The 12,423-nt window shown below is 44.7% G+C and overlaps 2 protein-coding genes across 3 annotated transcripts in view; one reads left to right on the top strand and one right to left on the bottom strand.

Annotated features, from left to right (window-relative positions):
• The window catches only part of FAM196B (family with sequence similarity 196, member B), a 102,027-nt gene extending 98,719 nt beyond the window's left edge, over positions 1 to 3,308 (top strand). For both annotated transcript variants that reach the window (XM_005860357.2, XM_014534867.1), the window contains exon 4: positions 732 to 3,308. In XM_005860357.2, coding sequence (XP_005860419.1) covers positions 732 to 918 — 187 coding nt within the window. In that variant the 3' untranslated portion in view covers positions 919 to 3,308. The remainder of the gene's footprint in view (positions 1 to 731) is intronic.
• The window catches only part of DOCK2 (dedicator of cytokinesis 2), a 361,206-nt gene that overhangs the window by 182,052 nt on the left and 166,731 nt on the right, over positions 1 to 12,423 (bottom strand). The window lies entirely within an intron of this gene.

Genomic DNA, 12,423 nt, shown 5'->3' with positions numbered 1-12,423 from the left:
CTCGAAGCTCTTGTTCTATCCTCTATATTGGGCTGCTCTTTAAATCGTGATGATGAGACAGTTTCATTCTGTCTCCTGGCTCTTCTCTCCCCGGGCCTGCCAGTTCTGTCCACATTCTGGATTCACCCACAGCATTCTTTTTTCCAATTGGTATTAGGACACTGCTGTGAGTCTTGACAAATTCAGGTGGTTTGTTGTTGCCATTGTTTATTCAAATTATGAAGGCAGAGAAATGTCACACATAAGGAGAAAAAGATAGCTGGTTTTTGTGTATGCTTTTATCATTTGGTAGAGGTGTATGGATAAAGAGCAGGAAAGTAGGCATAGTTGAGATAAATACAAGGCATATTTTAAAAGCAATTGTTAGTTTAACCATCTGTCTCACACACTGAGAAGTAAGATCCACAAGAGCAGTGTCCATGTCTGTCTGTCTGTCTTGTTGTGTCCCATAACTGAGCACAGTGTTGAGCCATGAGAAGGATCTATGGTTGGATGGATGGGTGGATGGATGGATGGATGAGTGGATGGATGGATGAGTGGATGGATGGATGGATGGATGGATGGATGGGAGATGGCACAATTTTTCCAAGGTCATATAGCCAGTAGGTACCTAAGCATCTGGGACCAGATGTCAAAGGCCATGCTCTTCCATATCAGTTGGGCCCTTGGTGATGCTAAAGCCATATGTGCTGACTTGAATTTACTGTCCTTCCTTGTCCTGTGTTTTTCAGTGTAGAATATGATTTTCGGCAGCAGGAAGGCAGGTTCCATGAAGTTCTACAGAGTCTGGAGGAAGCAGAACCAGTTGAGGAGCCATGTCCCCCACCAAAGTCCACAGCAGAACCCCCTGTTCCTGAGAAACAGGACTTAAGGCGGAAAACCAAGAAGGTGAAGAAGAAATGCTTCTGGTGGATCTGAGCTTGTTGGGACCATGCACTCTGCCCTCCCCCAAGACCTCCCTGAGATGGGGACCACTGCCCTCAGGTCTTCTCTGCTTCTTAGCAAAGGCCCCGGACCGAGAGCCACTCAACCTGCGAAACCGGAAAGACTCGGGGCTGGTTTAGCTGCTGCGGGACCCCTGACCACCAACCTCACCTGAATGAGTGCCACTGTTTGCTGAGGGCTTCACGGACCCTAGAGTGACCACTTGCCTAGTTCCCCATCACACACGACTCGGCCACAATCCTGGTTTTCGAGTCTAGGTTCCCACCCTGAACAAAGTCCCCATTGACTCTCCAACAACTCTATGATGCTAAGCACTTCCTTCTCATCCTTGGTTTGTCATCCGAAAAAAAAAAAAAAGAAATGTTATGTAGAGCAGGAAGTTAGAGGAGAGCTAGAAACTGATACAACAGGAAAGATCAGTTACATACACTGGCCGTTTTCTAAGATATTGGCATACATAGCATGACAGAAATGCGCAGGGCAAAAATGCAAGAGCGCCTGGTGGGCTGGGTCATTTTCATTTTAAAATAGCCCCTTGACCCCAAATTAAGAATCTGTCATCTCATGCTGTGGGGGCCTTCCAGTCTGTGGCAGAGTAAGGTCACTGCAGGGGATAAGGAACTTGGTGTGGCTCTCCTGCAGTTGTAGCTCCGGGGCCCACCTTAGGCCACCATGCTTCTCAGCCTGGGGCATGAGACCACCTGGAAAATAGATGGGATTTGGTTTGAACGTTAAGATTTCACAGTTGATTTCCCTGCAACATTTAGTAAGATCATGAAATCCAGCAACCTGTCTGTTTCATCTGACCAGTAACACAAATAAGACTAAGATAAAACACAACACTGGTTCTCACCCATTCATCCCTGCAATAGCTTTGTAGATAGGTTGTTAAGTATATTAATCTATATAATCTCCCTTCCTGGTGATCCCTTCAATGATCACCTGATTGAAGAAGCAGCAGGAGGAGGGATATATATTTTTTTCCATTTTAGTATTAAAGACCTTCCCTTCCCAAAGTCTGAATTCTTTTAAAGTCTGGCTCATTCTTTTGACAAGACCCCTATACATGTGGGTCTTGTCAAACCTGCATGGCTGAACAAAGTACTAACATAATCTAATTAAGTAACTTCTACATACTTTGGGGGATGAGGGGTAGGTTCTCGTTAAATTCTCTACCAGCCTGTGCTCGGATGGATGCTGCTTAGAAAAGGGATCCTAAAGCTCAACATGGCATTCAATGAAGAAGGCATTTCATACCCTCCTTTGCTCAAGATCAGGTGTCTGAGTTAGAGTCTGGGATGAACGTACCCCCACTGCAAATTGAGACGAATGAAGCAAACCACTCCGACAGCTGCACCTGCTCCTGCCACAGCGCTGCAGTGTGCAAGCTCTTTCAGCGAGAGTGAGGGGAAAATTTGGCAAGGAACCTCAGCTTGCACTATTTAAGTCTTGGAATGTCATTCAAGATGTTCTTGTTCTGTTTCTAGTGTAATGTTTAAACCCAGAAAGTGAGACCGGCATCCATAATGTTAAGTGGGAATTAAGATAAATACACTTGTCATACGGAGGAAGCCACATTTCAATAAGATATGCTCCCACTGGCTGAAAGCCACAGATCTTTCTGTATCCACACAATCAACTCTCAGTTGGCCCCAACAATGGAAAAGAACAGCATCGAGGATAACCCAATAAAGCAAAATCATGTGGGATCTCTTATGTAATTTTATCTTGTAGTAGAGCTTCCATCTTAATTCGCTTTGCTTACACTAATTTTCAAATTAATTTATAATCTTGGGCAGCATGAAAATAATCCTGTTTCAGGAATTAAGAGACCCAGGCAACAGAATAGCCTAGTCCACTATCCTTTAACAAACTGCTTAAAATGTCAGGGCCTGTTTGTCCATTCTGAAATGGAGATATCAACACCTACTCGACCCACTTTATAAGCTCTGTGCATGGTCCAACATCAAATGAGCAGAATGACCCAGAGCTGAGCTGGCTCATTTGCCAAACTTAGCCCAGATTGATGAAGAGGTGTTTAAGGCCATTCTCTCAGAGTAGAGCCCAACCCTTGGGTAATTAAAAAGCGCACGTTCTTATATACTTATGTTTAGTTGGAGATATCAGATAAACCCTCAACTGAAAAATGAAATTGGGGTAGGAAATGTTGACATTTCTAAAAATACAACCAAATGGGACTGCAATGAATCTATACCAAAGCACAACACAGCATTGCTGGGGCCACCAACCTGAAACTGGGAAGGAGGTCTCTTCTGGAAATTGAACATTTAAAATCATTATGAGGGAAAGGGATTCAGTAAACACCTTCCTGCTAATAAAAATGATCATCTCTGTTTTTTTTTTTTTAAAAAAAAAAACACCCACACATATACATAGACCAAAACTCTATACCTATCTACTCATGTGAAAATCACGTCTTTGTAAAATATTATGTAACATCTACCATGATAATCTGCAAAAATGCTGTACTTGAGGTTATATGGTTTTATAGAGAGAGATTAATTTAGCCAAGATTACTTTTATAAAATTGAAGGGGAAAAGACTGATACATCAACTTAAATTGCTGGAGTTTATGTAGCTGCTTTCTCTGTAGTTAAGAAAAAATGTGTACCCGCTATAGTTGGAACTTAATACCAGCTCATCTGTAGAGCCCCTTCTTAAAAACAATGTATAATGTAAGTTTTTGTAAATTTCTAAACTATTTTAAATGGGATATTATCTTTTGCAATAAACTTACATATTTTTCCTAGGTTTTAAGACTCCATTACTAGCTTGGGTTAATTTAAACTTAAGAAAGATGATCCCTGCCCAGCCGGCGTGGCTCAGTGGCTGAGCATCAATCTATGAACCAGAAAGTCATAGTTCGATTGCCAATCAGGGCACATGCCCCTGTTGTGGGCTTGGTCCCTGGTGTGGGGTGTGCAGGAGGCAGCCAATCAATGATTCTCTCTCTTATCATGGATGTTTCTATCTCTCTCTCCCTCTCCCTTCCTCTCTGAAATCAATAAAAATATATTTTTTAAAAAGAAGATTGATACCTCAATGGTCCTAATGATAGGGATAGTTTTTGTTACAACCTCTTCTATATGTTTTCCAGGAAAACAAAGAACAGATTCAGAATTTAGGGCCATAATGGTGACACACCACGTGTCCTGGGAGCAAGGGAGGCAGAGTGAATGAACAGGACACTTCCCAGCTCATTTGGATGAACACACATTCATGTTTTTATCATTATTATATCCACATACCAGACCTATAATTTAGTCAATATTTTTCGTTATTTTTCCTGTAATTTTCTTCCTTAAAAGGCAACTTTATAATACCACCACAAAGAAAACCAATTATGTTCCAAATATAGAGGATGAAATAAAAATAATTTTATTAAATTCTTGTTAGAGACTGTTGAGTGTTGAAAGTGCCAAGCCTGAGACCAGCTCTCTTTGTTAAGGGAGTTAGCAAACCTTCAACATGTGCTAAAGCCATTTGGACACCAAACATGTTTTCTACTTGATTGATCGGGATGTTCGAGAGAGAATTGAAAAGAAAAAAACTTTCCCATCATGTTATTAAATTCCCTCATCCCCCCCCCCCCGAGCCATCTAAAACCAGCTTATTTACCAATTTGTGGGGTGGGGGACTGGACATAGAGTCAGAAGTCTTGACACATGGGTTTGATATTTTGCGACCTTCTTTTTGCCAGGTGACCTTGGGAAAGTTAACCTCAGCCCTCAGTGAGCCTCTGATTCTTATAAAACTGAACATAACCTTTGCCTTACAAGGGTGTCTAAAAACTAAGTGGGTGAAAGCCCTGAGCACAAGGGAGGGCACACAACAGGTGCTCAATTAGTGTGTATTCACTCATTTGTTGATTGAAGTACATTGTGAAAGAGGGTGGAAGATGCCTTCATGGGGCTGCAGTGGGTTTTCAGAAACAGGCTTAAGATTTTCTCCAGGCAAAAAGTGGTAGTGATAAGGGAATGAACTCTTCCTGCCTGAGAAAGACCAGAGACCATGGCAATGAACATTACTTAACAAAGTCCTCAGTGATCCAGGATATGCAGGCAGATCAGCCCAGCACAGCACTCTGAGGAATCGGATATCCTGGAGGTGAATGGTACTGTTGGAGTTGGGACCCTGCCATTTCAAGCATCAGGCAATTAAGTGAGGCTAGTTGAGTGGTCCCAGGACTCGCAGCAATCACGTGGGGAAGTGAGTGTTGGAAGCAATGTGGTTGGTGGGTGGAACACATAAGAGTCTACCAGACACCAGCGCCCAGGGCAGCTTCAGGAACCACTGACGCTAGACTTGAGAGCCTTGTGCTATCTGCTCTTCAGTCACACTGAGTCACCTTGAGCTCCTCAGGCCTAGCATGCAACACTCCCTCCAGGGTCTGTGTGCACTTGTCCTTGTACCTGGGACAATCCCCACCATGTCACCCTCCCCGCCAAGTTCCAGCAGAGTAAGCTTCCCAGCAAGGCCTTCCATGCTACCACCACCACTGCCCATACCACACCCAATGCCCCTCTAACACGGTCACCTGGCACCAAGGACCTTCCATCAAAGCCACTGGCTCAGTTATCCTTGTACTTATCTGTGTATCATCCTTTGATTTATGTCTTTTCCATATATATATATATGGCTAATATGCAAAGCATCCCCTAGGGAGTTCGACTGGGAGAATGGGTGTTCGATCGCTCACTATGATGTGTGCTGACCACCAGGGGGCAGCACAGAACATGGAGGGTGACCAGCGGCAGCAGTGGGGTGCTGAGGGAGCAAGAGAAGGAGGAGTCAGGGAGGTGGGGGGGGGGAGATAGACCACGCAGTGGTGGCATGTGGGTGGCAAGGGAAGGAGGAGGTGGGAGGCAGGGAGGCGGGGAACCTGATCAGCCCTGATCACCGGCCAGGCCTAGGGACCCTATCCGTGCATGAATTTTGTGCACTGGGCCTCAGTTTGCCTATAACCTCCCTAAGACAGGAATCCTGCCTATTTGTGCTCACCTTTGTATCTCCAGCACCTGTGCAATGGGATTCAAATAGTTGTTGCAGGAATAAATTGGGGAATGGATTGGATCCAGCGGAGAGACATGAAGAAACGATTCCCAGATGGTTTCCTTGTCTCTCAGTCTGGCACAGGGACGGACCCATTGGTGCACACAGGCTGCTCCTGTGCTCCCAGGAACACCCAGCCTCCCACTGATTTGGACCTTCATCAGCTAATAGGCCAGGGCTCCTGATTCCACCGTGGTCTGCATGGTATTTAGGACCCAGACACCAAGCCACTGCTACCCTCCCCCTCTGCCAAGCCCCCAACCCCTTTATCCAGAATACTGACAGCCCGGTTAACCTTGCTTCAGAACAAATTGCCATCATAATTAAATGCCAACGCGTTTTGCACATTTTACCAAGATACTGCCTTACTGTATGAAGGGGAAAATTGGTTTTGAAATTAAAGCAGATTGTTAACTATTTTTGCTGTAATGTTTCCATTAAAATGCCAGAATTTATTGCATGTGACCGAGTCCATTTCAGACAAATGCAATTTAAAGGAGACAGGGTCTGTCTCGCTGAAGAAGCATTTAGGGCAGAGCATTCTGCCTTGGCTTAAACCACAACTAAAATCAAAAGATAATAAACATCACACCAAAGGATTATTTGCTCCAAAGCAAATAAAAGCTTTATTATCACGAATGGCTTCCACAAATTCTCAATATCCATAGCTATCTTACACTAAATTTCACTCAAATGAAACCCATACCTTTTTTTTTTCCTGGCAAAAGACCAATATATATGTTTTAAATCATCAGCTAAACACAGTGACCTCTTATTGGTACTTGGGCCGCTTTCCCAGGGAGCACACGCGATGCTGTGATGCCCTAGTGATGCTGACGAATAAGCAGTCTTTCTCCTGAGCCAAGTGGACTGAGTCACTTCAACTGTTGAAACCAGGAGAGGTTCACACAGCGTTTCCACCCGCACACTAAGCCGGCCTGCGCCCAGTCCCGCAGGCACTAATCCCATATTGGGGAGGGAGGGCAGGAGTTATGTGCTCTTGTCATGTTTTTTGTTTGCTTATTTGTTTCAAGATTTAAAAAATATATATGCCTTCAGTAACTAGGGATCAAAGAGAGCAAAAGCCAAAGTCACAGGAAGCAAAACCAAAGCCACTGACATCCACAAACTCAGCCGACTGACTTGTTGGGATTTCCTGAAATGGATCCCTCCCTCTTCACTCTAGGCATTCACCAGCCCCAAAGAAATGTCTCAGATGAACCTCAGTCCACAATCACTTATTTCCCAATAAACAGGCATAGATCCCTGCTCTGTGTCGGGCAGGGAAACTACAGATGCTGCTCTTGCTCATTGTGGTCCATTGGGGGTGGGGGTGGGGTGTCTGAAAATAAGCTCCTGTCCTTTTCTGACCTGCTCCCCTGGATGTCAGGCCGCCTCCTTCTGACCGTCTCAAGGCTGTCCTCAATTCTCTTGTGATGATTCTTTGTCCTAAAGTATGGCTATTTCTAGTTTTCTCCCCCTTTCTCCACTATACATTGTGTCCTGAGAGTAGGAACTGCTTTCCTTATCTTGTGAAGTCTTAAATCCAAATTTTTTTTAATTGAAAAGAAATACTTCATCATGAATCCTTGTCTGTCCCATGTGGCCCACTGCACTGACCTTCAAAGTCTATATTCCCTTATAGTGTTCCAGCTCCCGTGGACCCAGCCTCCTCCTGGCTGCCTTGGGATCTCTCTGAGACACACATCTGGCCATGCCATTCCCTGGCTTTTTTTCTTAATCTCTACCCCACCATTCTAGAATGTAAAATTCCTCCCCTAGCAAACAAGGCTCCTTGAAATCAGACTCAACCCAGAATGTATAGTCTAACTTCCAACTACTCCACTTTCTCCTGTACCCACCTCCTGCCGCTTTCCAAAATGTCAGAAGCTACTACATATCAGTGACTTAGCACATGCTGTTCCCTCTGCCTGGGATGCTATTCCATTACCTATCTACTATGGGAAATAATTTTCATTTTGGTGAAATATTTCATAGTAGCTATATCACTACTAATTGTTTTGTTTTTCTAAAAGCTCTGGTTTATTGAAGTTACAACGGGCTATAATTGAATGATTTGCTTCCGTTATCTTATTTACTCCTGAAAAAATTATCATGAGGTTGCTTATGATTACTCCCATTTTCCAGAAGAAAAACTGAGGCTTGGAGGGAGATAAGTAACTGCTCAAAGTCCACAAGTATGAGGTGGTAAGGGCTGAAGTTCTCTCAAGGTCTGCCAAATTTGGAAGCTTGGGCTCTTTGCTGCCATGCCAGACAGAGAGCTGTGATTTAAATGTCACCTCCTCTCTAACTTTTTCTGATCATCCCCTCCCCTACCATGGGATTAGTCACTCCATCCTCTGAGTACATAGCGCTTTGTACAGGCTGCTGCTTTATTATCTGGGCATTTCTCCTGTCAATCTTTCACACTCACATCTACCAGGAGCAGAGTCCTGGGGGACAGGAATTGTCACCTACATCTCTTGGACCCCCCATGTGTTCATCACATGGCCTGAGATGCTGTAAATGCTTCATACAGGCTTGTTGAGGGACTTGGGAGAAAATTTGGAGATAAAATACACAAACCAAAACAAGAGATCAGGAGTCCTCATTTCTGCCCCTTTCTGCAAAATTTTAAACAAGTACTTCCCCCTCCTTCCTCCACCACTGTCTTTAAAGTGGAGCCATCTGGCGCCACAGGCTGGTTAAAAGAAAAGGGAAATTATACACATGAAAGTGCTTAAGTGTCGCATTAATTCCTACTTTTTTAAAAACAGTGTTTAAGGTTGTTGTTTTTTCTGGTTTATAAAAGGAAAGAAAAATCATTTTAGAAAATGTGAAACTACAGAAATGTACAAACCATGTGTCCTTTAAGAGAAGATGCCAACATAATTTTAGCCTCGGAACATGGTCCCTGGGCCTGACTTCTGAGAGATCCAGGGCCTCCACTGAGGGACCATAGTCTTCCCTCCCCGACCTTCGGGGTCCCTGATGGCATCCTTGTTGTTGTTATCCTCCTGTAATCCTTTCTCTGTATTTAAGTCATAGAACTTCCTCATGCTATTAAATAATACTCATGAATATTCAATAGCTACACAAAGGCCTCACTGTGTGAGAGTGGTGTTAATCTAGAAAAATGGGTTCTGAATTTAAAGGAGCAGGTGACAAAATCGATCCCTTTGAGTCACTTAAGAAGGCCAGGGCCCTAGGCAGGGATGGCATGGATGGAGCCTTGTGGGGAGACCTGCTCCTTTGCAGTGTATCCCTGGGCTTCTCCATGGGCACCTCCCGTCCCTCAGAACACGGTCATGGGTCCCTCCTTCAGTTTGCATTCAAGCTTTTGTAGCAGACATATGGTGGCTGATTCCATCTCAAGGGGGCTTTATCCACAGCCCAGCTGTGGCGACAGCTTGATAATACTTCCCAAGTTCAGGAGAGATCCTAAGTCGAGGCCATAAAATAGTTTGCGACCTGGTTCATTGCTCTTGCATCAAAGGAGAGAGAAGACTTGAGCGCTGAAGGAGAATCGCGACGGCTCTTATTTCCTGAGGGTCTTCTGAGCCAGAAGCCTGGGCTGCGAGCTTCACACATGAGTTTTTATTCGATCCTCGCCAGGGGTGGACGGGTAATAACCATTGGCCCCATATTGCAGACGAGGGGACTGAGGAGCAGAGTTGTGAAGACACTTCCTAGCTGTGAAATGAGGCCTCCTCATTCCTCTCGGGAAAAGGAGGACCAGTTCCCAGCCAGTCAGAGCCTTTTCAATTCCAGACGCTGCGCCCCAACGCCATGGCCCCCAGAAAGCACCGCTGGGCATGAAAGGGCGCTGTGTTGGTGCCCAGACAGCAGACATTCTAAAGTTCTAAAGCTTCTAAATTCTCCCAGGACGAGAAAAGGCTCGCCTCTCTTCCAGTGCCAGGAAACAGGATGGGAGATACCTTTAAAAACACACTTAAAAGGACCCATCAGAATCAGATCTGTCCAGCTCCACTAACAGCCGCCAAAAGGCACTGAGATGTTTGGAGGTAATTTCATTAGGATGATGACATACTGGCCAGGCATTTCCTAATACTCACTGTTCAATTCCCAAACTCAGTCTCTGCCTCTCCCTCTCTGGGCTGACCTCAGGGGCCCTGGGTGGCTCGTGGAGGCTCAGCCCAGGCACCAGCGTCTCCAGGGCCTGAGCTCCCCTCCCCAGCACAACCTCAAGGCATGCGCTGCTGAGCCATGTGTGACACATCAGGGCGGCAGCGGCTTCAGAATGTGTGTTATCTCAGAGCACTCTCTCCTCATGGCCAAGGTCTGCTCCACTGGAGGACACAGCTGCTGTTTTAACACATTATGGAACCTCTATCTCCTATCTCCTCTTACTTCCCTCATCAGGGGTTCATCATCTAACAGAAGAAAGGTTTGGAGAATGAAACTGGCTCTGACGTCCCAGCTCTTAAACATTGTCTAAAAGAATTATACCACACAGGGCTAGTAAAGTATTGGGGGAATTTTATATTTAAAAGGCCCTTGAGGGAAAGCCTGGTGTGAAACAAATCTTTCCTCATCTTGTTTTCTAAGACAAGACAGAATTCTTTTAAAGCTAGACATTAATTTGGACTTTCAATTAGTTTGTTCTTTCCATTAACTCACTTCCATAGCTACCTGCCCGGCCCAGGGCCAATGGACAGGACCCTCAAAGATGATAGGACACAGCCCCTTTCCTGAAGGACCTAAGTCTAGCTTGGCACATAGATAGGCAGAGAGACAATCCCATTACGGCATGGCAATGCTGTAACTGAAAAATGGACAAAGAACTATGAGGTCACAAGAAAAACGACCTTGAGCAATGAGAGGAGGTTTCACGGAGGAGGAGAGAAGGCAGAAAATGCTGCTCCCTCTTAGGATCCCCTAGTCCTTCCTCTCCACCTACTCAAATGTGTCATGGCCTTCAAGAAGGAGACCCAGTCCCTTAAAGTCCATCTTGGTAACTGACTCCTGCCAACTTGTGCTATGGGTCCCTTGGAAATTGAGATACTAATCCATATTTTGCATATAGATTTTAGGCCAAGTACTCTTTGATATGCAATTGCCAAAATCCTTATTATAGCAAAGCTTTCCCCTTCCCCCCAGGACATAAGCACCATCCAAATTTCCATTCAGTAATATAGATTTTAGGCCAAGTACTCTTTGATATGCAATTACCAAAATCCTTATTATAGCAAAGCTTTCCCCTTACCCCATAAGCACCATCCAAATTTCCATTCAGTAACAACCAGGCTCCCCCAAGCTCATTATGCCACCTTTTGGTTGCCACCCAATTTCAGGTCTCCTATATAATGTTGTTTTCCCCTTCTAAACCTGATCTCCCTCCAACACACACACACACACACACACACTTACTCTCTCTCAGGGATTTTCTCAATTCATTTTATCTCAGGAAACCACTGCCCAGACAGGTATAGTGAAATGATTAACATGTCAGTTTCACATGCTGCAGACCTGGGTTGGGACTCTAGCTGCCTCCTTCCCAGGCGTGTGATGCTGGGCAAGAGGCTTAAACTCTCCAATTGCTGTCTCTTCTTTGACAGGAGATTTTAATGATCGTCAATCTCCCAGAGTCTCAGCCACCATAGGGCCACTGATGCTTTCTCATCAAGAAAGTTTTCCTCGAGAAGACCACATTGACTACAGTGTGAAGAACTCGAAGGGGACAAGAAGATGTAGCAATGGCAGCCATGAAGGACGGTCATGGCCAAGCTGGGTTCGTGGTATGGGTGGTGGAGAGGAGGATTGGATTTGCGAGGCCTTTCGGCCTGGAATGGACAGAATCTGGAGATGCCTGATGTGGAAGGAGGAGACTCTTTCCCCTCAAGACCCAGCAGAATCTCCATGTCTCCGTTCCAGCTCTGTCTTCTTCTCTTAACCCTGCTATTTCCTCAGTGCCAATGCTCAAGTACACAAAAAGTTCTTGCTCCCATTTTATAGGTTTTTTTTATGGTTCATTTTCCAGAATTGAGGAGATTGATCCTAAAGATATCATTGTCATAAAACCACCAAAAATTCTGTGCCATTGTATAGGTTTCTGGAAGTTTCCACATAGGTTATCCGATTACATTCCATGGTCTGGGCAGGGCAGCAACTGGCTTTAAGGTAGCTCATTGGTACTTTTAAAATGTTTGATGTCTGGAGAACAAAATTAATGGGTTTTAATAGTATAGAATTGTGTGGAACAGTATGCTGTTTAAAATCAGGGACTCTGGAAACTACTGCCTGGGTTCAAACCTAGTTCTTCCATTCACAAGTTGTGTGATAATCAGCAAGTTATATACCCTCTCCTGTGCCTCAGTTATCTCATATGTAAAATATGAGCCCCTGATTCAGGTTAAGAGAGCTACTTAAAGCGCTTAGTGCTCT

Source organism: Myotis brandtii, unplaced genomic scaffold (genome assembly GCF_000412655.1).
Source record: "Myotis brandtii unplaced genomic scaffold, ASM41265v1 scaffold1338, whole genome shotgun sequence".
NCBI classification, from domain to species: Eukaryota; Metazoa; Chordata; class Mammalia; order Chiroptera; family Vespertilionidae; genus Myotis; species Myotis brandtii.
Note: the sequence above shows the minus strand (reverse complement) of the source record. Positions and strands in the feature narration are given on the sequence as shown.